Source organism: Camponotus vicinus, unplaced genomic scaffold, assembly GCF_025532165.1.
Source record: "Camponotus vicinus isolate PSW18456_S1 unplaced genomic scaffold, iyCamVici1.0 SCAF_7, whole genome shotgun sequence".
NCBI classification, from domain to species: Eukaryota; Metazoa; Arthropoda; class Insecta; order Hymenoptera; family Formicidae; genus Camponotus; species Camponotus vicinus.
In genome coordinates this window covers 10,370,451-10,398,388 of record NW_028141979.1, presented here as the reverse complement: position 1 = coordinate 10,398,388, position 27,938 = coordinate 10,370,451, and the positions used below count along the sequence as shown (strand labels likewise).

The 27,938-nt window shown below is 27.5% G+C and overlaps 2 protein-coding genes across 2 annotated transcripts; both read left to right on the top strand.

Annotated features, from left to right (window-relative positions):
• The first annotated feature begins 345 nt into the window (after positions 1 to 345).
• Positions 346 to 13,319, top strand: LOC145974485 (aminopeptidase N-like). Its single transcript, XM_083104340.1, has 12 exons — positions 346 to 618; positions 1,789 to 2,311; positions 2,426 to 2,923; positions 3,057 to 3,243; positions 3,594 to 3,744; positions 5,119 to 5,200; positions 6,023 to 6,384; positions 9,070 to 9,347; positions 11,491 to 11,687; positions 11,875 to 12,210; positions 12,300 to 12,369; positions 12,515 to 13,319. The coding sequence occupies exons 2-12, from the start codon at positions 1,809 to 1,811 to the stop codon at positions 12,644 to 12,646; spliced, it is 2,796 nt and encodes a 931-aa protein (XP_082960466.1). The 5' UTR covers positions 346 to 618; positions 1,789 to 1,808; the 3' UTR covers positions 12,647 to 13,319.
• An 11,345-nt stretch (positions 13,320 to 24,664) lies between these two features.
• LOC145974704 (stimulator of interferon genes protein homolog) lies at positions 24,665 to 25,821 on the top strand. Its single transcript, XM_083104711.1, has one exon. The coding sequence runs from the start codon at positions 24,665 to 24,667 to the stop codon at positions 25,697 to 25,699; it is 1,035 nt and encodes a 344-aa protein (XP_082960837.1). The 3' UTR covers positions 25,700 to 25,821.
• Positions 25,822 to 27,938: the final 2,117 nt, after the last annotated feature.

Below are 27,938 nucleotides of genomic sequence, written 5' to 3'. Positions count from 1 at the left end.
ATAATTCATATTATGAATATTATGCATATTTCTAATATTATATTATATTAAATATTATATTGTGTTACTTTTCTGTATTATTCTGTAAATTTAATACACAGATGTTGATTATATATTTACATGTGTTTATTTTACACAGATACATACATATACAGGCTGTTTCCAGTATCTCGCAACAAAGTAAAACCATAAGTAAATATCGCTAAACTGAACTAAAAAATCCCATATCATTTTGAAAACCACTACGTAATATTTCGAGACATTAATTAAAAAAGATCGGCCAATACATGCAAGTATAAGGGCGATTATAATTCTTCAATTAATTTTCTCTCGCGAATAGTTTCTTAGAAAAATTGTCTTTATAAATAAAAGCTTCATATACGAAAATGGAACAAAAAACATAAACAAGTTTATACTTATTGACTTCTGTCAATATGTAAGATATCCTATGCTATGTATAATCAAGACGTTATTTATATAACACTACGTACATTCTATATACTGTCAGGTATGCCGACAGAGCCATCAGTTCATGATAGTCTCTTGAAGCGATAAGTTCGCGATTGAATGTTTTTGGTGGTAAATCTGATATTAAACCTAGCTATTTCAACTAGTAGGGTAAGGCATTAAATATATAATAAAATATTTATCTTTCTTTCTTTAAATGTGCATACAAAATTGTGTGGAGTAACAGGTAACGCTTTTATTTTATAAAAGACTTTCTATTTTATAAAAGAATTTCTTTAATTTTCAAATCGACTAACTCATTTTATTGTAAATAATATTTTTATCTTTTGCATACATTACAGTTAATAGAAATGTGTGGGTGAAGACATTTACGTTTGTACTGTAATAACATGTTTCGACCATTTTGACATATAGAAAGTGTAAAATTTATAAGCTAAATTTCTTTTTGACATTATAAAATTATTGTGTAATTAATTTTTTATTATTGCTATAAAATTATCTAAGCTATATAAAATATTATCTCATTAGCTAAGCTATAAAATTATCTATCTTAAAAACGTATAATAATACCTGTGTTTTGTTTTTAAAATATTTTTTATAATGAATATCTAGGACCAGTAGGATATGTTAATTTGAATGTGTAACGAACGAATAAACAACAAATAATAAAAAATTAACATTTTATTCAAAAAGATGTGTTATAAAAATATTAACATAATTGTTTTTAGAATTTTGTTCGAATGTTTGATACAATCCGTTACATTATCAAAATTTCAAATATTTGATGATATTTGATTTCCGTTCAGTGTTTGTATGTTTTTAATACATTTCTTACTTAAGGAACAGATTGATCTTGAAAATAACATGTTAGTAAACATATGGTCCATATCATGTATAAAATCGCGTTGTTCAGAATATACCTTCATTTCTCATACATTTTAATGCTTAAATTATATATATATATACATTGAAATATATAATTGCACTAGGAGAAATCTTAAAGATAGCTAATTGAGATAAATAAGAGTTATGTTTATTGTGTTTTGTCCTACTGGAATTATCTCAATACATCCTTCATGTCTCCTAATATTCAAGTCCGAAAAAAATATTTTATATGTCGTTTTAATAATTTTTATATTTATCTTTTCTAATCATTCCTTTATTTATTAAACTGTATTATTTTAATTTCTTTTTAAATTAATCGTATTTTCTTATGAAGTGTTTTGTAAATTCTCTTGAACGTTTTTTCACACAAATATCGATTTTATTGCATACTCTTTGCAAATACTTTTGTTTTTATTGAAGAAACGTTTTTTATAGATATCCGAGTGAAATTCAACATGACATTCTTAAAACTATTATTAAGTAATAGTATAATATACCTTGCCATGATAGCAATAGCGAGTCATGTGGATGATGAAGAATCAATAATCAAAGGAATCGATGAAGAATCGAAAATCGCAGTGCGCAGTTTATTAAACAATACATCAAGCAATATATCAGATTATGTACTTCTGACACATTATAATATGAAGATAATATTAGACAATCATTTTCTCCATAGCGTATGCATAATCACTTTAAATATTTCTCATGCAAAACGATACATAGGTTTTTATGTACCGGATACAACAATTATAATGTACTCAAAATTAAATCAAAATAATGGTAAGCTTTATGAAACAAAATCAACAAATTTTATTAAAAACAATATTGTCGTGCTCGATTTCGGTGATGTCTCGTTGCGTGGAATATACGATCTGTATATAGACTATGCAATCTCAATTAATATCGTAAGGGAATCTTTCGGAACTCCGTACATAAACAAAGATAAAGAAATAGAGTAAGTAGAAGAATATATGAAATATCAAAAACAATTTGTACATTTGTGCATTTTACGCTTACAATTATCTAAAAAATTAGTCATTATCTAAAATATATCATTAAAATACGGTAGGTGGTTAATCGCAACAGGTATCCAGCGAACAAATTGGTATCAAATGAAAAAACAGCAAATATTTCCATATTGGGACAAGCCAGAATTAAAAATTACTTTTATTATTTGCATAATACATCATCCAAAATACAAAGCTTTGTCAAATATGCCGATACGAGATACTGAATTGACGAACAATAATATGATATGGACATATTTTCATGAGACTCCTTTGATCTCCATAGATAGCATAGCATTTCTGGTATCCGGTTTTCATCAGATCATCCTCTCGGATAATGAAACAATTCGTTCATCCATATGGTTCAGACCACAATCGGAGTCGCATCTAGAATTTGCGAAAACTGTTATTTCTTCCACTAGTGTATACATTCGTAATTGGAATATTTTGAGGAGAGAACTTGCGCGGACCTCTGTTTCATATGAGAGCAAAGTGGATCATGTCGTAATCCCGGATTTACAAAATGATATAGAACAGAGTTTGGGTTTCATTTTTTATCGGTAATATATATAGTTAAAAATATAGATATATTTTAAGAACTATTTTAATTACATATTATATTGTAATCCATTTACATAAGAAATTATATTAATATCATAAATTTTTCATACATATTAATATAATTATTTTTAGAGAAGCAGATATCACTTATAATGAAGAATTAGATCCTGTCGCATACAAAACGATAATTGCACGCTTAATTGCACGTGGGATGGTACAAAAATATATTAGAAATCTGTTCAGACCAACTTACTTCTGGCCTCATACACGTTTAAACGAAGGATTTAATATATTTTATCAAGCATACATTAATGGCCAGGTTATTTTATTACTAACGCTATTTGAATACGCAGTCAAATGATTAATAGTTTAGCAATATAAATAATTGTTAAATATTTGTGCAAATATTCTGTTTTATTTCTTAAATATAAGAAATTATAAGAATCCAAGTCTCTAAAATTTCTAGAAATCCGGTGAAAGAAATTTAATAAAAACTATATATGTATATGTTTTTGTATGAAAATTATCGCAGAAAGATTTACACACACAAACACACATACAAACTTTATTCTTAACAATAGCATATAATAAGCTAATTTTGATATGTACCAAAAACATTTTCTTTTTGATTATTTATGATAAGTTATGATTATATCGAATTGATTTTAGGTTCTGCCAAATTCTCGAGAGATGGATTTGTTTGTAGTTCAAGTTCAACATGAATTACTCTATCTAAATACTTATGTTGTTATAAATTCTACTATAGAATATAATAGTTATCCTGAAAATTATTTACAGTCTTCTCTCTCTCAAATCAAAGGTATGCGTAAGACACTGCATAATTAAACAATTAAATAATTATAAATTTCTGAATGTTAATTTCATAGAAAATGAGAAAAGTCATTTATAAACAAAAGACCCTGTACGATTCTTATGGAAATTGAATTTTGAAGTTTTGTGAAATTTGCAGAAACTCTGGAAATAAATAGTTTGTGGCAAATTAAAAGTCACATTAACCGCGATATCGTTTGATAGAGCCATTTCGTCGCTACAAGCGTTTAAATGTCGAAATAAATCGTTATTTCATAACTACTGAGAGAAAATAAATAATGTATTATTGAGTAGAATCACACACAGTTGATTACTTTTATTAATACATTGATATTATATTTACGTGGAAAATATGTACATAAATGTATATATAGAGTGTCCATAAACATCCCATATACTATATTTCAGAAGCGGTTCAAAAATTACGAAAAATCATGAAACAGGTGTTTAATTATTTTGAGAGGCTAGTCTTTTAAAGCAATTAGGGAAGTTGTATCCCTCTTCCATTCGAAGGGGGAGACTTAGGGGAAACTTATATAATAACTATACTTTCAACTAATTATATTTTATCAAATATCAAATGGCATGTTATGGCGACGACAGCGGCGATGCTGCTACACACACATTTTTTCCATGTTAATAAATTAGTAAAATGTATTAATATAAATGATCAACTGTGTATGACATTCTAATATATTATTTATTTTATTGAATATATTATTTACTTTTCCTTAATAGTATTGAAATAACGCCTTATTTCGATATTTGAATACTTGTAGTGACGAAACCACTTCATCAACCTTATCACATTTATTTTGACATTTTTTAAATTTTTATTGTGTTTTTACGTAAACTATTTATTTCCAAAATTAAGGAAATTCAATCAAAATTCAAATTTCTTCGAAATTCAATTTCCGTAGAAAGAACCGTGCAAGGCCCTTCATTTGTAAAATTTAATATATTTTTTCATAATATTTGCAATAACGTAAAATTTAAAATTAAATTTTTATATAATTTTTGGATAATTTTATAATGTGTAATTTTTTTTAAATTATAATTATACATGTTTATCTAAGATTTCAAAAAATCAAAATAAAATATAAAATTAACTGATTCCTTATAATTGTCTAATTTATTATTTTTAACAAATTTTTAATCATTCACTATTTATCTATTATTACAAATTTTTTCGTTGAAATGTATTTAATAATTTTTTATAGCTACTTACTTGGATTTAATTGCACAAATTTTGTGTGTGATATATTTAGTTTTATTAGTTACAAATATATTCACAAACCTTTATTGCACATTTCAGTAAAGGGATTTTAAATATATTAAATTTTTTTTCTTTTAAACATTATAGGATCCATTATATGGCGCATGTTAGAACGAACATTACCACTTGATATATTTTCAAAGGGATTCGTGAAATATTTGTATAATCAGTAAGTATAATGTATTGTAATGTAATAATATATACATCATAGAGGCAAAGGAAAGATAAATCAAAGTATAAAATACATTTAATAATACATTACCAGTTTTTTAATGTTTAAAGGACATAGATATTTAAAAGCATAAATTTATACTGCTATTTTATACGTATGAATTTTTGTTAAGATTGAATTTCAACTTTTTTCTTAATAAATATATAATAGATATTCATATTTTCTAAATATCAAATAATTTAAATTGAATGATTTGGAGAATGTAGTTTTACAAACATAGAATATAAACACTCTAAAATCTTTGTAATATAAAAATTAATTTATTATTCATTCAGTCACGACGAATGCTAACATAATTATTAATAAATATATATTAATATATATTAAATAAAAATATATACATAAAATATAAATAAAATATTTTTATTAAAAATATATACTAAAAAATATATATATTATATATATGTATATATGTTTTTATTATTTTTTTATATGTTATAAAAATAATATATATATATTTTTTTTATTTTTATAACATATAAAACCCATGAATCTATCGTGTATATAATCAATAATTGTATATATTATATATTATGTATTATATACACGATAGATTCGTAGATTTTATATATATATATATATATATATATATATATATATATATACAATTATATTAAGTTCATAAATTTCTATCTCTGTAGGAGTTACATTATAGATTAAAATATGATAATAAATTTTATAAATTATGATTTTCAACTTTGTTATTTATTTATCAATTTTAATATAGTATTAAAATTATCATAATGTTAAATCTTATAGATTAGATGATCCTGGAGCAACAACTTCTCGTGATTTATGGAATGCTATTAGATCTGTCATGATTGAATTCAATTCCACGTATGATTTTAATATAAATGACATGATAGATTCGTGGATTATGCAGAGATGTACTATCGTGTTGAAGGTGACGCAAAATTATGCTACTGCTCTTCCAAGCGTATCAGTAGAATTTTACAACAAATCAGATGAGGAACAATATTATATACCTGTTACTTATACTACAGAGTCGAAACTCGATTTTAAAGTAACTTGGACGAATTTTTGGTTAACACCAAGGCGTTCAAGAATCGTACTCTATTTTGAGAAAGATGAATGGATTATTTTCAACTTACAACAAGCTGGTAAATATTGAATAAAAAATTTATATCTTTATTGTTTATTTATATATACAGGGTGTTCGGAAATTCAGTCGCCAAATTTTCAGAGATTGTCGGAGGCACCATATGAATCATTTTTTGCAAATGAACCTGGGGTCGGAAACGTGTCATTACATCGCTACGGCATACGGAGTGTTCGAAAGAGTCGGGACCTCGAAATATCACAAAAAATAGAAGTTTTACAAAATATTGTTTCAAACAAAAGTTGGAGGGTGTAAAAAGGTCTATTTACTGGCGCCATGTGTTTGACCTTGGATGGCGTCGCCAAGGTCACGACAAGGCCACCTTGAATTTTTGAAATGGAACCCTCCACTTTTTATTGCATATTCTTGTAGCCCTTCTCGAGACCTTTTCAAAGCACTAATTTTACCAACTTTAAGTAAGCCGTTTCGAAGTTATCGAGCTTTTCATGGTAAGATGTCTCGCCTACGAAGGCAAGACATCCAAACACAAATTCGATTCCCAGATTGGAAGATGATCTAGCCAACCATGGCAAGAACGGTGATGGATCCAGCCGATGAAGGCAAGATCGGTGGCTGATCCAGCCGATGAAGGCAAGAAAAAAAAACAAAAAAAACAAACAATTTTTTGTAAAACTTCTATTTTTTGTGATATTTCGAGGTCCCGACTCTTTCGAACACTCCGTATGCCGTAGCGATGTAATGACACGTTTCCGACCCCAGGTTCATTTGCAAAAAATGATTCTTATGGTGCCCCCGACAATCTCTGAAAATTTGTCGATTGAATTTCCAAACACCCTGCATATAAACACAGGGTGTTAATGAATATCTGTTACAAACTTGTAGGGTATGCAGAGGGTTTAAACTAAATCAACTTTTAATAAGGAACTCATTTCCGAAAACACACCGTTTGCGAGCTGCAGACTGGAACTGTTGGTATGTTCAGTAATAAGAATAATTCTCATAATAACTTTATTTGGTTACATTACACTACAAAAATGATTAGCAATGTCAAAACAGATGACTACAATAATTGCTCATAATGACGACCACCAACTTCGATGCAAGCATTGCACCTACGTAGCATGTTCTCGTACACTCTTTCCAAAATGTTAGACGTTATTTGGATTTCTCGTTGTCATTATGAACAATTATTGTAGCCATCTGTTTTGACATTGCTAAACAATTTTATAGTGTAATGTAAATAAATAATGATATTATGAGAATTATTCCTAATACTAATCTTCCTAATACCAACAGTTCCAGTCTGTATTTCGCAAACGGTGCGTTTCCGGACATAAGTTCCTTATTAAAAGTTAGTCTACTTTGAACCCTCTACATACCCTAGAAGTTTGTAACAGGTATTCATATACATACATATGCATATATTTACAGGGTGTCCCATTTTAAAAGTTCCACCCTCATAACTTTTCAAGATCAACGTTTGAAGGAAAACGACTCGGATAAAAGTTGTAGGGAACAAAGGGGGCTATCTAATAGTGACCTTGGATTCGACATTAAAGGTCATTTTCAAGGTCATTTGAAGGTCAATTTCCGTTTCTTAAGTGGGAACCTCTATTTTTTATTACTTATTCTTGTAGCTTATCTCGAGAGCTTTCCAAAACACAATAATAAAGTATTTCTTCATTCAGTACTTTTCGAGTTATGAGGCTTGAAATAATTTCTTAATTTTATATAAACCATAAAATATCTAGTAAAATATTCATTTTTCGATTATCTTACCTTAATACTTTTATGTACAAAATAATGAGAGGAATCAATTCGTGTAAAGAAAAAACATAGTTGTTTTTAAGAAAAAATATGTAATTTGCCATTAACAATTCCATATTTTTTCTTAAAAACAACTGTATGTTTTCTTTACACCAATTGATTCCTCTCATTATTTTGTACATAAAAGTATTAAGGTAAGATAATCAAAAAATGAATATTTTACTAAATATTTTATGGTTTATATAAAATTAAGAAATTATTTCAAGCCTCATAACTCGAAAAGTACTGAATGAAGAAATACTTTATTATTGTGTTTTGGAAAGCTCTCGAGATAAGCTACAAGAATAAGTAATAAAATAATAGGTAATAATAAGGTAATAATAATAAAGTAATAAGTAATAGGGGTACCCATTTATAAAACGGAAGTTGACCTTCAAATGACCTTGAAAATGACCTTTAATGTCGAATCCAAGGTCACTATTAGATAGCCCCATTGTTCCCTACAACTTTTGTTCGAGCCGTTTTCCTTCAAACGTTGATCCTGAAAAGTTATGAGGGTGGAACTTTTAAAATGGGACACCCTGTATATATATACCATATATATATATACACACACACACACGTATATATGTATGTAATATACCATATATATCATATATGACATAAATTTTAATTAAAAATAATCATAAGATGTATTAAAACTCATATACATGTAAGATATAACAAAAGATATTGCAAGAATATTGAAATTTTAACAATATATTTGAAATTTTCATTTCTTGCTGTAATATGTAGAATTGCTGATACAGCCTTCATGTTAAATAATAAAAAACAGAAGATGCAAACTTCTCTAATAATAATAATATATTTAATACCGAAATATCTCGAAATATGTTTAATCAATATATATCATTTCAAAGTATTTAATAATCGACAAAAGTAATTTATTTTATAACAGGATACTATCGCGTCAATTATGATATTGCGAACTGGCGAAAAATTGCACAATACTTAAATTCTGAAAAATATAGTAATATACATGTTCTCAATCGAGCGCAAATCATCAATGATGCGTTTCATTTTGCGATAGAGAAGAAACTTGAATTCTCCGTATTTTGGGAACTCGCTTCTTATTTGGCACAGGAAAGAGATTATATAGCATGGTATCCTATGCTCAAAGCATTTGAATTTTTGTCGAACATCTTTCCATTCTTAAATTTTTATCCTGAATTTAAGGTATATATATAAATATAATTACATTTTTTTATAAAAAAATTATCCATTACATCAATTATCTATTTTATAATATAACGATTTCATATCATAATAATGAATTCTTTTAAAAATAGATATATAATGATATGTAATGACTTAAACAAAAAAATTCATTATACATTATTATTTAATTTTTTTGTACCAAAATTCAGAAATTTAAATTCAAAAGGCGTTATATTACATATTTGTTATATATTTTTTCTTTATATTTAATACAATCACATAAGTTTTGAATATTTCATCAAGTTATTTTGGATAAACTTCCGAAAACCGATCACCTCCGATTTGAATGAAATTTTGTAAAAAGCTTCCTTTTAGCTTAAAATGCAAGCCTGTAAAAGGAATTTTGGCGACTCCTACAAAAAAGTCATTTTTTTTAAAGAAAATGATGAAAAATATAATAATAAGGGAAATATATATAATCAGACAGTTAAATTGGCTTGACCTTGACAAAATATGTCAAGGTCACTATTCTGAATACTCTCCATAAGATTTTTAGTAAAAAAAATCTTTGTTAAACAAAACATAAACATAAAATATTATACATTTTCTAACACATTTTAATTAATTTTCCCTAGATATTTTTTATCGTATGTACTCATATAATGATTACCTATTAAATATAAAAAAAATTTTATTAGCTTCTAATGTTGAAACAATACACAATCGTCACGAATAATAATTTGTAAAAAATCATACCTTGGTAGATAAGATTAGAATATACACACAAAAAAATACTGAACAAAGCTTTATTAGTTTGCTAGTTAACGTTACTTCTTTGAACGATACATACGTACTCAGCACAAATCGAAACGTAGACCACGAGTAACGGCTAGCAAAAAATATAAACAAACGTAACAAATGTAAACAAGGTTGCGCAACAAGCCAAATACGCACACACACACACACACACACACACACACACGCGCGGGGTGGGGGTGCAATGGGCGCCTTCGGCCCCCCCTACCGCACCCACCCCGTCCCCCTTGCTTCGCGTGGAAAGTTACAAACCCATGTGGAACCTCGCTTTTAAAAAAATGACTTTTTTGTAGCAGTCGCCAAAATTCCTTTTGCAGGCTAGTATTTTAAGCTAAAAGGAAGCTTTCTACAAAATTTCATTCAAATCGGAGGTGATCGGTTTTCGGAAGTACACCCGTTATTTTTCTATAATAATAATACATTAGTATTTACATGATAATTGTTGATCAATTGTGTAATTAATATTTAATTAGTTTTAGGAAATTATAGAACACAGTATATAACACAATTATCTTTCTTATATTAATTTTCTTTTGTAGTATTCGAATGTTTACGTTGTCAAAAATATACAAATATTTTGCAAAGATAATTAAGATAATTTTTTTACGTTATACAACACATAATAATTTAATATAATATATAAAATAATCCACTTGTAAATGCTTGTTTTATAAAAGAAATTGATATTTAAAGTTTAAAATACTTAAAATCTATATTTGATACGCCACAGATTTAAATTAAGAAAATAATAATTAAGAAAATAAAATATCATATAATCAAAATCGATACATTAATCGATACATCAATATGCACAGACTAAAATATATATACAAAGTGTCTCGTAATGCTCTCTTGATCGCGCGTGCCTCGACTCTTGTTTCTTCATTGCTATGCGACATTCGCCGCAGGCACACCTATCGCGCATATCCTACGATACAGTCTCGCGAAACGCGTGCTTATTCATATTTTTAATTAATATTTCAATAATTATTACGAAAATCGTGGAATGGTAAAGAATCTTTCTGTTCAGTTTATTGCGTTCTACCCACTCACGAATGTTAGCACAATTTTATGAAACACTTTATATATCGATATATGTGTTAAAAATTCATTAAATGATATAAAATCCATACCTATTTAGATGATAAAATATATACACAATTATTCACACACAAATAAGGAATTGGTAAATCTACTTATTATGATATTGATGCTACGAAGTCACATAAATATTAAAGAAATATGAAAGAAAATTATTTAGTATAAACGTTTATTTGCGCGTACATTATATCTGTTTTTGTAAATAATGAATAAATTAAATATAATGATAGTTATTAAATTTTAGGGAGTGCTAAGGTTTGGTTTTATGCAGAAACTTAGAATTATTAACTGGAATCTGCTTAACGAAAGTCACATCAACGATTATACTAAATGTTTAAAACAAGAACTCGTAAAGTGGGAATGTATTATAAATGAAAATCCTTGCGAAGAAAAATCTAGGACTCATTTGAAATGGCATCTAGCAAATCCTGAAGAAAACAAGTAATTCTTTTCATAATATTCAAAATATTCGATTCTTTTTATAAGGATATTTTTTATATTCTACATATATATGTTTGAGAAATTAGTTATCACTTATATCAAAAAATTATTTATAAAATACTAAAGAAACTATTAACACAATTTCGATTAGAAGATTTTTATTTCTTTTCTGGACTGTCTTCTGTAGACTTTTGCCTGGATGGAAGAGGTGGACATATTGCAATGGTTTGAAAACGGCAGATCGTGATACATGGATCAAAGTTTTTAATGATTACATGAAAGGAAATGATAAAATATTAGAATGTTTGGCTTATAGTAAAAATTCTAAAATTATAATCCATTATTTAGAAACAAAAATAGCAGACATTTTATATAAATTTTGGCATAATGTACCTTATAGTGAAGTTAAATCGATGGAGCCAGCTTATGCCTCAACTGCTAATATTTTCCTTTCTGTTCTTGAGAGGAATACTAAGTACATGCTTACAAGTTTATTAAGTAATTACGAAACAATAAGACACAGGTGACGATATTATTTAATAAAGATATATTGCACATAGATGTGAAGATTTATTGTACGAATTAGTTATAATATTGTTTTATTCTTGATAGGAGAGTCAATAAGATTGCGACATTAATTGTTATAATTAACAGTGCGTATTCTAAGGAACAGTTGGATGAGGTAAATTTTAAATAAATCAGATTTCTATATTTTATATAATATTTTTCTATAGTTCTGTTCATAATGATACTTTGTATTTGTGACAGTGCAATTATTAAATAGAAAATCATTTATTGATAATAATTATTAAATTAATCCATTTTAGATAAAGGAATTTGTAAAAACGGAGATCAAAAGTTCAATCATTTCAGTTACCGATATTGAACAGAAGATGGGAACACGCTGGTCAGAAATTGATAAACAGACAAAATATTTTCGATTTTTATTCAACAATTGAATAATTTCTAAGACATTAACTATTTAAAAATTAAAATTATAGAATAAATGATTGTGATAATATTTATAAATGTATATACTTAATTATTCACTAATGTCATATAGGAATTAATAATTGTTTAATTGTATTTTATCAATATAATATTATAATTGCACAATATGATATTAAAAATATTGTCTTGTATAATATTGTATAAAAATATTGTATTGTATAATATTGTATAAAAATATGACATATACAGGATGTTTCCAGTATCTCGGTACAAAGTAAAACCATAAGTAGATCTCGCTAAACTGGACTAAAAAATCCTATATCCTAATCTATTTTGCAAAAAACCACGTAAAATTTTGAGATATAAATTACAAAATATTTAGTTACAATGGGACGATCTTTCTCGCGGCGCGCTTCTAGTCTCGCATATTGGTCGATCGTTTTTAATTAACGGTTTTACTTTATTGCGAGATACTGGAAACACCCTGTATATATTTTAATCATATACTACAATATTAATTATATAGAAAACTTGACTCTAAAAGATGCTTCTTTTTTAAATAGAAACAATTTCACAGAAAATATGAAAGTTTTTTAAAGTATTGTTTTATTAGCAGCTTTATTGCATAGTAATAAGATCAGATAAATATATTTAAACTCTCGTGTGCATTCTTTTTTATCTCAGAATATATTAAAATATTGAAATATAAAAAAGTAAAAAAGATTTAATTTTTTTTTCTCCCCTTTGCCCTCGCTCTCCCTTTTTCACTGATTTCTGTATTGTAATAAATTAATAATCAAGAATATGTTCCTATCCGAATCGTCATCCGTAACAACTGTATTATTGTGCATTATATTCGGATTAAATTTTGCGGTAATACAAAAACACATGCAAATTGTCACGTTGAACACGTTAAATTATTTATTTATATTGCGCACTAATATATTAATCATATTATAATCGTTGCAAATCTATTCTTAAATATATTTAAGTTGAACTTATTTAACTTGTAAAAAATGCATAAAAATATGCTGATCAAAATGAAAACAGAATTAAAGAATTAAAATCTCGAATTTGAAAAAATATGTAATCTTATAAAGCTATCACATTATATAATATGTTATTGAAGAAATGTCAATAGTGATCGATCTAAAAATGGTACCAAAAATATCTCGCGATATTTATTACTTGAAGAAAAATAGTTTACACTTGTATCGCGCTTATATTGTAGTTACATTTTCCGTAATGCGGAAATCTCAGGCAAATCTCTCGAGGCTGCTTGACCGAATCATCAATACTCGAGTATCAATTTCCCATTTGCACTAATATCGACGATATACTCTGCTATCAGTATTTGAGTTCACGAAGCCAAATCCTCTCGGATAATCCTAATCGTCGAAACGATGCAACGTTTTATCTGCTAATCTCGCACTGGACGCCTACGACGATCGAATCAGATTGACGTCGTTTAAGATTTATATCTATCCATGAAAGAGATTTTTATCGGATCGCGAGAAAGAGGGAGAGACGAGCTCAGAGGAGTATATATTGTGTATGGTATGTGAGAGTGTGTATAATATATTATAGCCAATAATTATACACATGTATATTAATACATAAAAAGATTGTATTCATTATTATTATTTATATATAATTAAAGTCAATGCAATAGTCTATTTATTATAGCTAATATTCAAGCGATACTGCTACTATTTTCGAAGACTTAAGGGAAAACATACACCCAGATGGGTCAGAAGAAACGATTTTTCAATTTCTGCATTTTCTTATACAGGGTTTATCAAAAGTGTGGAAACCTCTTAATATTTCGAGAAATACGCATTTTTTAAAAAAATGTTTTATATACAAAAGTTATAGGATTTTATGTGGCGCATTACACAGCAACATTATTATGACCTCAAATGTTTCAAAAAAAAATGTAATTGTTAATTGCAAATTACATATTTTTACTTAAAAACAACTATATTTTTTCTTTACACCAGTTGATTCCTCTCATTATTTTGTATATAAAAGTATTAAGGTAAGATAATCGAAAAATGAATATTTTACTAGATATTTTATGGTTTATGTAAAATTAAGAAATGATTTCAAGCCTCATAACTCGGAAAGTACTTAATGAAAACTAACTTAATTATAGTGGTTTGGAAAGCTCTTGAGATGAGCTACAAGAATATGCAAAAGCATATAGGGTGTCCCGTTTAAAAAGTTGGAGGTGACCTTCACATAACCTTGACAACGCTATTCGAGGTCATAATAATGTTGCTGTGTAATGCGCCACATGAAACCCTATAACTTTTGTATGAAACATTTTTTTTTTAAATGCGTATTTTTCTAAATATTAAGGGGTTTCCACACTTTTGGTAAACCCTGTATAATAGTACTCCAAGAAAAACCTTACATAGGTAAAAGAAATACGCCAAGTACATAAAAAATATTCTACCTTATATGCAACAAAACGTTTAATGAAAAAATATCCCTAAAAATAATTTATAAAAATTTTCCCTCAAAAAATATATATAATATTCCTAAAAAAAAATCCTTTAGTTCCAGGTCTACTTAATAAAACTTATGATCTTAAAACAAGTCGATTAGTTTTTCTCTTTTAAATTTAAAATGGGCGATTAATGCAATCGATGTTATTGCAATACAGCACCGAATATTGCAGCAATATTATTAATATTGTTGTAACATTGCAGCAACATTGCAATATTGCCGCAATATTACTGCAATGTTCTGTGCTGTATGGGGTAAGTATTAAATAGCTTTATGAGTTTGTAATCTGCAATATAAAACCCGCAATATGTTAATGCTATTTCATATATTGTACAAATATTTATTTGGATCACACATAATAATGTATTTTTATATATCATACAAAGTATGGAATTTATTTTGAAAATCATTTTCATTTTGTCCAGAATCTATAATACATAAATGCAAGATTGAATTTGTGACAAATATTTTAAATTATCAATTGCTTCAATGTACTTGGCTAATTAATTATTGATTTCATATTTAATTTTGATTTTTTTTTAGGAAAATTATATATATTTTTTGAGGGAAAATTTTTATAAATTATTTTTAGGGATATTTTTTCATTAAACGTTTTGTTGCATATAAGGTAGAATATTTTTTATGTACTTGGCGTATTTTTTTTACCTTTGTAAGGTTTTTTTTGGAGGGATTTCACACCTTTTTGTTAAAATTTATTTATATCTTTTCTGCAATTTATAAATTATTTTTAGGGATATTTTTTCATTAAACATTTTGTTGTATACAAGGTAGAATATTTTTTATGTACTTGGCGTATTTTTTTTACCTTTGTAAGGTTTTTTTTGGAGGGATACCAATTATCTGCAGCTCATTATCATTGGGGCAATTCACGGGGCAGATATCAAAGAGGACCATTAAAAGAAAGAAATTACGATAGAAAATAGTTAATATTTATACATTTGTTTATTTTTTATGTTTGATATTTCTTATTTCTTTATTTTTTCTTAGTTTTTTATATTTTTTTACATATTTTATATGATAGTTTATTTTTTTCGTTATTTTGTTTTTTTTATTTTCCGTTATTTTTGTTATTATATGATTGAAACATGTGAGTTACGTATATGAGAGAGAGAGAGAGAGAGAGAGAGAGAGAGAGAGAGAGAGAGAGAGAGAGAGAGAGAGAGAGAGAGAGAGAAATATATTTAATATATATATACATATACTTACCTTATATCTCAGTTTTAAATTATTTTGTCCCTTTTAATTCCTGTATATTATATTACTATATATTACAAGTCAAAATTATTATTGATTTAATTAGCAGTTTTTATCATTACATACTTTACTATTATAGATTTCATTATTATTGCATTATTCTTTATTGATTATAAAATAAAATTTTGTTTCACGTATAAAGAATTAAAGAAAATTTTAGAAGTTCAGATTTAATTGAACAATACAAAGACATGTTGAAATTCCATCATTGTATTACATCTTAAACAAAATTGAAATTTAGCCATTACTAGATTAAAAATAACTTAAACAGATATATGTAATAAGTAAATAATAATAATATAATAATTATACCATAAAAGTTTGATATGGTAATAAATATTATTTTATAAGGCAGTATTATCAACATATATTTAGTCTATCCTTCCATAATTCAAAATATATTTCCAGTTTTACAAATATGATATTTCTCTTTTCCTACTTCCATGAAACATCTCAATCTTATTCCTACAAGTAACCTATTCATACAAGTTATGATTACGCAGAAAAAACTTATCTATGTACATAATTATATATACAGAGTGAGCCATTTTAATTAACGCACGCAATTATTTCGGAAACAAAGCATTTTAGAGAAAAATGTTTCAGACAAAAGTTTTATGGTTTCGAGGGGGCCATAAGATGGTATCATTGGTTTGACACTGAAGAGTCATTTGAAGGTCACGTGAAGGTCACTTCAATTTTTTTAAATGGAACACCCTATATATTTTTGCACTCTCTTGTAGCTTATCTCGAGAGCTTTCCAAAACACTATAATTAAGTACCTTTTCGTTAAGTACTTTTTGAGTTATGAGGCTTGAAATAATTTCTTAATTTTACATAAACCGTAAAATATCTTGTAAAATATTCATTTTTCGATTATCTTACCTTAATACTTTTACGTACAAAATAATGAGAGGAATCAATTGGTCTAAAGAAAACACATAGTTGTTTTGAAGAAAAAATATGTAATTAGCAATTAACAATTCCATATTTTTTTTTAAAAACAACTATGTGTTTTCTTTACACCAATTGATTCCTCTCATTATTTTGTACGTAAAAGTATTAAGGTAAGATAATCGAAAAATGAATATTTTACAAGATATTTTACGGTTTATGTAAAATTAAGAAATTATTTCAAGCCTCATAACTCAAAAAGTACTTAACGAAAAGGTACTTAATTATAGTGTTTTGGAAAGCTCTCGAGATAAGCTATAAGAGTGTGCAAAAATATATAGGGTGTTCCATTTAAAAAAATTGAAGTGACCTTCACGTGACCTTCAAATGACTCTTCAGTGTCAAACCAATGATATCATCTTATGGCCCCCTCGAAACCATAAAACTTTTGTCTGAAACATTTTTCTCTAAAATGCTTTGTTTCCGAAATAATTGCGTGCGTTAATTAAAATGGCTCACCCTGTATATATAATTATGTACATAGATAAGTTTTTTCTGCGTAATCATAACTTGTATGAATAGGTTACTTGTAGGAATAAGATTGAGATGTTTCATGGAAGTAGGAAAAGAGTAATATCATATTTGTAAAACTGGAAATATATTTTGAATTATGGAAGGATAACTAAATATATGTTGATAATACTGCCTTATAAAATAATATTTATTACCATATCAAACTTTTATGGTATAATTATTATATTATTATTATTTACTTATTACATATATCTGTTTAAGTTATTTTTAATCTAGTAATGGCTAAATTTCAATTTTGTTTAAGATGTAATACAATGATGGAATTTCAACATGTCTTTGTATTGTTCAATTAAATCTGAACTTCTAAAATTTTCTTTAATTCTTTATACGTGAAACAAAATTTTATTTTATAATCAATAAAGAATAATGCAATAATAATGAAATCTATAATAGTAAAGTATGTAATGATAAAAACTGCTAACTAAATCAATAATAATTTTGACTTGTAATATATAGTAATATAATATACAGGAATTAAAAGGGACAAAATAATTTAAAACTGAGATATAAGGTAAGTATATGTATATATATATTAAATATATTTCTCTCTCTCTCTCTCTCTCTCTCTCTCTCTCATATACGTAACTCACATGTTTCAATCATATAATAACAAAAATAACGGAAAATAAAAAAAACAAAATAACGAAAAAAATAAACTATCATATAAAATATGTAAAAAAATATAAAAAACTAAGAAAAAATAAAGAAATAAGAAATATCAAACATAAAAAATAAACAAATGTATAAATATTAACTATTTTCTATCGTAATTTCTTTCTTTTAATGGTCCTCTTTGATATCTGCCCCGTGAATTGCCCCAATGATAATGAGCTGCAGATAATTGGTATCCCTCCAAAAAAAACCTTACAAAGGTAAAAAAAATACGCCAAGTACATAAAAAATATTCTACCTTGTATACAACAAAATGTTTAATGAAAAAATATCCCTAAAAATAATTTATAAATTGCAGAAAAGATATAAATAAATTTTAACAAAAAGGTGTGAAATCCCTCCAAAAAAAACCTTACAAAGGTAAAAAAAATACGCCAAGTACATAAAAAATATTCTACCTTATATGCAACAAAACGTTTAATGAAAAAATATCCCTAAAAATAATTTATAAAAATTTTCCCTCAAAAAATATATATAATTTTCCTAAAAAAAAATCAAAATTAAATATGAAATCAATAATTAATTAGCCAAGTACATTGAAGCAATTGATAATTTAAAATATTTGTCACAAATTCAATCTTGCATTTATGTATTATAGATTCTGGACAAAATGAAAATGATTTTCAAAATAAATTCCATACTTTGTATGATATATAAAAATACATTATTATGTGTGATCCAAATAAATATTTGTACAATATATGAAATAGCATTAACATATTGCGGGTTTTATATTGCAGATTACAAACTCATAAAGCTATTTAATACTTACCCCATACAGCACAGAACATTGCAGTAATATTGCGGCAATATTGCAATGTTGCTGCAATGTTACAACAATATTAATAATATTGCTGCAATATTCGGTGCTGTATTGCAATAACATCGATTGCATTAATCGCCCATTTTAAATTTAAAAGAGAAAAACTAATCGACTTGTTTTAAGATCATAAGTTTTATTAAGTAGACCTGGAACTAAAGGATTTTTTTTTAGGAAAATTATATATATTTTTTGAGGGAAAATTTTTATAAATTATTTTTAGGGATATTTTTTCATTAAACGTTTTGTTGCATATAAGGTAGAATATTTTTTATGTACTTGGCGTATTTTTTTTACCTTTGTAAGGTTTTCCTTGGAGTACTATTATACAGGGTTTACCAAAAGTGTGGAAACCCCTTAATATTTAGAAAAATACGCATTTAAAAAAAAAATGTTTCATACAAAAGTTATAGGGTTTTATGTGGCGCATTACACAGCAACATTATTATGACCTCGAATAGCGTTGTCAAGGTTATGTGAAGGTCACCTCCAACTTTTTAAACGGGACACCCTATATGCTTTTGCATATTCTTGTAGCTCATCTCGAGAGCTTTCCAAACCACTAGAATTAAGTTAGTTTTCATTAAGTACTTTCCGAGTTATGAGGCTTGAAATCATTTCTTAATTTTACATAAACCATAAAATATCTAGTAAAATATTCATTTTTCGATTATCTTACCTCAATACTTTTATATACAAAATAATGAGAGGAATCAACTGGTGTAAAGAAAAAATATAGTTGTTTTTAAGAAAAAATATGTAATTTGCAATTAACAATTACATATTTTTTTTGAAACATTTTTTGAGGTCATAATAATGTTGCTGTGTATTGCGCCACATAAAATCCTATAACTTTTGTATGTGAAACATTTTTTTTTAAATGCGTATTTTTCTAAATATTAAGGGATTTCCACACTTTTGGTAAACCCTGTATAATACTATAATATCTTAAGAATATTTCCTTAAAGTTTCAAGTCGAAATTAAAAAGAATAGAAAAGATAGCGTTTTAAACAGGTAGGCGCTCGACTTCACGATTGGCGGGTGAATGTTTACCTGGCAAGCGCCATAGCATCTGCACTCGTTTTCTTTTTGCTAAATGTTAAAAAGACGCTAGTAATGTGTTAGTGCTAGAAGAGATAAATATTGGATACAGGATATTAAACTTTATTTCACGGCAATATCTGAGTGTGTGAAAAGTAAACATTGTGATGATGATATAACATTCAAAGCAGAAAGTACACGCAGATTCGGATTTAAAATTTAAAATCACTATTGTAAATTAATTCATGCAAGCAATGCGCATCAATATGCTTCAGCAGATAATTCGCGAATAATAAGAGTGGAACGTACGTTCAAGACATAACGAAGGAGGCAAGATTACGTCGTAGACAATTAATATATTGAACATTGAGTTTATTATTAGAGAAATTAAAACAGTTGATTTTTATCCTTTCCTTTTGCACGGATTGTGAAAAAAATATCATATTAATATAGAAAATGTTCTTTTTTTTATAAATCGGTTTTACTTTAATAGAATTTTAATACTTGATTGACTTAACTCGATGATAGTATTTAAATATTTAGAGATTAAAACTTAAAAGCTCTTATAATAAATAATATTTTTGCATGTTTGTCTTAAAAATTGACTTAATAAATAATCTGTTATTATAATAATATGCATATTCATCTGAAATATTTTTTATATGTTAAATTTCAAAAAAATTTATGCAATTATTAATATTACCTTTTTTACACAAGAAACGTTTAAAATAATTTTGCCGTCAAAAAGGAAACCGATTCTCCTGAACAATGCAACAGTTAAAAAAAGATTTGTTTCTCATTTCTCAAAGTCTACCTTCAACATCCGTCATTTTGTAAAATATTTTCTGTAACTCAAATTTGGTTTTTGATTTAAAAAGAAAAATGTTCAAGCTTTAATTTGAGTTTTGTTTCACCTTAATACGATGATTTTTCGCTGATTTATTGTTATTGAAGGATGTTAAAAAATTGTGCTAAAATTTAGTGGCCCGTATTTTTTGTGTGTAAATGTAGATATGTGGATAACATGTGTACGTCTAGTCTCTCTGGTAGCTATTTAGTGTATAAAGATATGTAAACGATATAAATACATCTACTAGTTACCTATAGAGAGTATGGACCTCATATAAACATTTAGACATTTATTAGATATCTATTAGATAAATTTTTCCGTGTGGGGAATATATGTATAGGAAATATAATAAAAATAGAAAAATAATTTTTATATTTTTATTTTTTTTTTAAGTAAAATTTGAAGAAGTAAAACATTTTACCTATATATAATTATTAGAGTCCAGATGTCAGTTCCGTTTTCCTCACTCTAAGTGTGTGCTAGCGGCGCGAAAAGCAGTACCGTCTACGCGCCGGTCTAGTGATCTAATGTAGCAAAAAAGGCACCGTCGCATAGAATACAAAACCATAGGTATGTCAATCGGCTTTTTGACGACATCAAAAATTATCATGTATTGTTGCATACATTAGAGTACATTGACTGTCTGACGTATACATTACCAATATGTTTGAGCTACGACATACTATTAAGTATGTATAAGGGATTATTTATAGATAGACTATATTTTGACGACGGTACAATTATTTATGATGTACAAAATTATCTACGATGATTGTCTGACGTATATTTATTGACGTATACATCACCAATATGTATAAGGAATTAATTATAGATAGACTATTTTGACGACAGTACAATTATCTACAAAATTATCTATGATGATATATCATTTATATAATATCCCGAAAAAAAATGGGTGTAATATATTCAGATATAAATATGCATAATTTTATATGATTACATATAATAATGTCCGAAAATTGGTGCCATATGATTTTATATTTATATGATTATATTCGACCAGATCTGTTTTCATATATAATTACATCTAGCTAAATATGATCACATAAAGATAAGATCATATTATGCCAAATTTCAAATACATATTATTATATATGACATATAATACAACATATATTTTCAGATCTTTTCATAACCGATAATATAGATTTACATCTGATAATGAGATCTAGTCATATATGATTATATAAATATATGATTGTATCGCGCCAATTTTCGTATATTATTATATTATTTCCGATGAAATTTTATATGGCCAATTATATATGATCTTATATAATTACATAAATCCATTTTTTTCTCGGGATGACAATACCGTCATTTTATACGATTATATTAACGAAAATTATGTATTTGTATTATAATAATTTATTATAATAATTAAAAACAGTATTATAATAATTGTATATTAACTAGTTAATAGTAACAGTTAAGAACAAATAATAAACACATATTCCATGAACACGAGCAACTAAGATAACTAATGGAAAAAAGTAAAAAAAAAACCATATCATTTATTTGCGCGTTTTTTTATATTTTTTGAGCATGATGCAATACTTTTGATTTCGTACTTATATATCAAATATATTGAAATAATCATAAAGTATTAAATATTATAGCATAATATTAAATTAATATTATATTAATATTACATTAAATATTAATATTATATTAATATTATATTAAATAATAATATTATATTAAATTAATATTATATATGTTAAAAGAAACAAATATTTTTTTTTCAAATATAAGTATTTCGCGAAAGTTTATTTCCGAAACGTGAAAATTATCAAGATTTCAATATTTTTTCACTAATAATAATTTTTTCACTAATTCTATGTCTCACAAATAATAGTTCCATTCTCCATTGATTTTTAAATCTATACGTATTGTTGCGTTTCTGGATCTCATTCCTTTATCAAAGCTATGCCTGTCTCTGAGAGATCGTTTCTGAGCGCGTTATTAAGGGTTTTATTTGTAAAACAACGACAGATACATTAGATTCGAAGCAGCTATCAAATGTGATTGTGTTTAAGACAGTTCTGCTTCTCACATTCGGATTCGAATTGTATTACATTAACAAAGTTACCATTCTCCTTTTTAATCAGTGCTCCATTATTTGTTCGGGCGTGAGAGAATGACATGGTTTGTGAATCTCGAATGGTTGTATTGTGCGCTTCGATGCATATCGAGATCGACCCGTGCATACAACAGTATTTATATTTGTTGTTCTAGATTTATATTTATTTATATTTCTATTTAAGAGAAGAAAAAATTTATATTATATTATTATTTATATATTATTATAGATATTATAAATATTTATTATTTTTACTTTTTTGAATTCTATATCCACGTAATAATTATTAATTGTCAGTTGTACCCTGGTGAAAATTATTTACAGAATATCTCATAAAAATTTTCAGATTTTCTATAAACATTCTCTAAAACTTTCTAAGACAATTTTAAAATTTTCTGTACGAATTTACACACTTTTCAAAAATCTTTAAAAAAGAAATGAACATATTTCATATTTTTACAAATGAATTTTGTTAGAATTTCTTGTATATTTATATGAATGTAAAAAATATGAAGTAAACGAATTTTGTTAAGGAATTTCTTAAATACATAAATGTTGAATATTTTGAGATTTTTTATTCTATAATTTTTCAAAATAATATTAAAAAACCTGAAAATTCATTTATATTATATTATTATTTATATATTACTAGTGCTATCTGTCACTTCCCCCACCCGACACATGGGAAAGACCGCCATGTTGGGAAAACCTATCGCAACGACTCCAACGGCCGCTAAGTAAATTAAAAACGTCTTCAATAAGGCCGGTATTCATAGTCCGATCTTATATTTAAGATTGTCTTAAGTCTGGTCCGAGGTTGACTTAAGACCTCATTCAATCAATCAAATGGCTGCGTAGCATTTCAAGCTCGAACTTAAGACGATCTCAAATATAAGATCGGATTATGAATACCGGCCTAAGAGGCCCATCCCAAACGCCTGAGTTTCCAGACCTGTATATAAGACCGTGGCCCTGGGTGCGCCTCCTCCTTATGACATTTTTGAGATCCTGAAATATCCTACTGTCAAGATCATAAATCCTCTTTTATCCTTCCTTCACAAGACTGAAGTGCAAATATAATTGGACCACTCAAACGCTGGTTGAATCAATTTAATTTCGAAATAAAGAAGATATCTGGCAGCATGGGCGAAAAATAATATTGCCCAGTGCCAAAACAGAAAAAGAAGAAGAAGAAACAGGTTCAAATTTACGTGCGCAAAAAAACCCGGCGGTGGTGACCTATAAACAGGAACGATCTGTTAGGATGGAAAGCGAAAGGTATTCACCGCGCGATCGTAAATTGAAGACTTATCTGACGCACAGTCTCATCCTCGTCGTCATTTTCGCCATCCCCGTTGTGTACAAAGCGACGAAAGACGGGATGATGATGTCGTTGATAGCGACGTGCCTCGCTACGTCCGTATTCCTCGTGATTTTTCTACTTTGTGACGTAATGCTGCGTCTGTATCAGACGGTCATTTCATTGACGAACATGGATCCGCGATCTGGACAAAGTTTCTCATCCATCATCAGTCATTACTTTGCTCTGAACACCGCGTCCGCAGTGGTCGTTATCATCGGCGTGTTTTTATTCCTTATCGCGTCGACGATGATCGTTCGGGGATGCCCGTTGAATCACGTATGGGATTTCGGTCCCTACATCTGCGTGCCGTCAATGATATTCTCTTTCTATTTGCTGAGGATAATGGATCTGGCCGAGTGGGAGAGAGGACCGCTGCTCGATCTCGACGTCATGAAAGGTCTGGATTGTGGCACGGGTATGGCCTACAGTTTCTACGGTTATCTCCAATTTATCCTACCGAATCGCGGCACCTCCGATAGCAAGGGCATTATCGAAAAGATTGAAAACTACGAAAACAAGCACGAAGTAACTTTCCCAGTGCACAAGCTGTTTATCGTGATACCATCGTCAGGATATATCTCGCCACACTTAAAGGAGATGTCGGACCAGTGGATGGAGAGTGCGCACGAATTGGAAGAGGAGAAACGCGACCGAGCTGGTATAATAGGAAGAACATATCGTAGCAACGCTTACAAGATATATCCTAATGGAAGAGACTCTGGTGCTAGTCCAGTATATGTAGTAGCGGAAGGTGCAACATCATTGCTGACATTCTACGAAGTACAACAGCACAGTCATCCAGAATCTATTGTATACAAGCGATACAAAAACGAGATTACTATGATGTTTTATAAGAAGCTGCGAGAAATTTTGGAACGCGAACCAACTACGAGAAACTTGTGCGAATTAATTTACTACAACGATTATGATTCATAAGGTGCTAGAGTTAATGTCGCAAAGATAATCTTACAAAGAATATCTGAAATAACAAGTTCCACATAAATATTAAAAGAAGTTAAATATATATTTTGTGAATTCTTTGTTTGTGATAAGTTTTATATGAGATTATATATATATACTCCTGGACAAAATTAACGCATAATTTTTTTTCACTTTTTCTTTAAAATTTAAATATCAGCTTTTAAAGAAAAAATGAAAAAAAAATTATGCATTAATTTTGTTCAGGAGTATATATATATATAATATATATAATAGTAACTTATTTGATCACATTTGCACTATTTATACATTGGTGCCAAAGATTGTATTATATTGCCTAAGCAGAGAATTTATATATAAAACTTTATATATAATAGGCCTCTTTTCTTTTAGTGAGTAAGTAAAGAGTAATATATCATAAGTGATCAAATTTGTTACAAATATATACAACATGTAACAATGTTGCGCAATTTAAAACTTGTAGTAATCAATTTTTACAATTTTATGTTCACAAATAACATATTCTTGTTCCTCTTTTATATTCTTATTTCGACAATATTAATTAAAAATATTGTAATTGCAATATTATAACTTCTAAGATGTATTTATGTGACAATTTTCTTTTACAAATTAGGAGAATCCAAGATTAACACATGATACAGACAAATTTTATTTCTATATAATTTAAAAATAAAAATTTTAATTTTATTTACAATTTTTATATATATATGCAATCTGATTGAATTAATAATAAAATCATCATAAAATACTTTTGCTCAAAAGTACAATTACAATACTTTTTAGAATTTTTAGAATTAATTAAGTAATTTAGAATTACAATACACTTTTAAAAATTGCTAGAAAAGCAATTTAATTTTCATATTTTATATATTTGTTAAAGATCTTTTTATAATGTATAAAAAATGATAGTAAAATATGTATATCTATGTATAAAATGTGTCATTCATTCGCAGATACAAATTTCTTAAGAAATAGATTACGAAGTTTCAGCAATTCTAAAAGCACGTCTTGATGACCGTTAAACATATGACAACCGTAAAACATATCCATGTACGATTAGTGTCTCCACGTTCACGATCGTACTTTTATATATAAATATACATATTAAATTCAACAAGAATTAATATCGATAATGAAATAATTTGTAACATATATAAAGCATTTGTTTTGTCACATTTTAATTAAAAAAAATCATACTTTTTAATAAAGCCATCAGCAAAAGGCACAAAATTGAAGCATGTTAGCTATACTTGCACTTGTCATCCGATTAAGTTGACATTCTCGATGGTTACGAACACATTTAAATCGTTATAGGCCGGTATTCATAGTCCGTTCTTATATTCTTATTTAAGATCGTCTTAAGAACCCATTCAACCAATTAATGACCGCATTGCAGTTATTTGATTGGTTGAATGGGTTCTTAAGACGATCTTAAGGTAGCTCCCTCGCCTACTGCTCTAATCAAATGACTACACGAGAACTATTTTGACTTCGTCAGTGTCGGTAACACAGTTAGTGTGTATACCTATATTGCCTGTATATCAGTGTCGTCGTCGTAAACACGCGACTGTATGCCAGTGCTTCAAAACGATCCATTAGTGCAATTTGTGAAAACGAAAGATGAATGAACACTCTCCAAAATCGCAAAAAAAATCAACGCTACATGCAATAAGGATTTCCAGAGGTCGAAGGAAAGGCCAATTTATGAGAAGAAAAGTATATTTGGGGAATGAGAAAAAAAAAGCTTTAAAGAGGTTATGCGAGGTTTGTTTACATATTCTAAAACAATTAAAAAAATTGTCAAGTATAATTGTATTTATTTATTAGAATATGCCAAAAAAATCTCCAGATGTGTTCAAAGTATTTGTTAAAATCAATTTTAAAAAGTAAAATATTTATTTAGAATAAAAAAATCTTGCTTTTATTTGTTCATTCATTTGTAACCCTTCCATTTATCATAATTGGTACGATTCGTTTTTCAAAATTCGCGCGCTTGAGTACAAGAACATGGAGGCCCGACAGACTTCCTCTCATAACCGTGAAACCAATGTTTACTTTCTTTTTTGACAAATATCTCGAAAAAATGGCCGGCTACCTTTATTTTGCAAAGCGGAATTAGAAAGAAGAAGATTTTTTCTACAAGTAAGTCATAGTGTAGTTGCTGAGTTAATTAAATTTTCTTTGTAAAGAGCATGAGCAAATGATTGTGGACCAC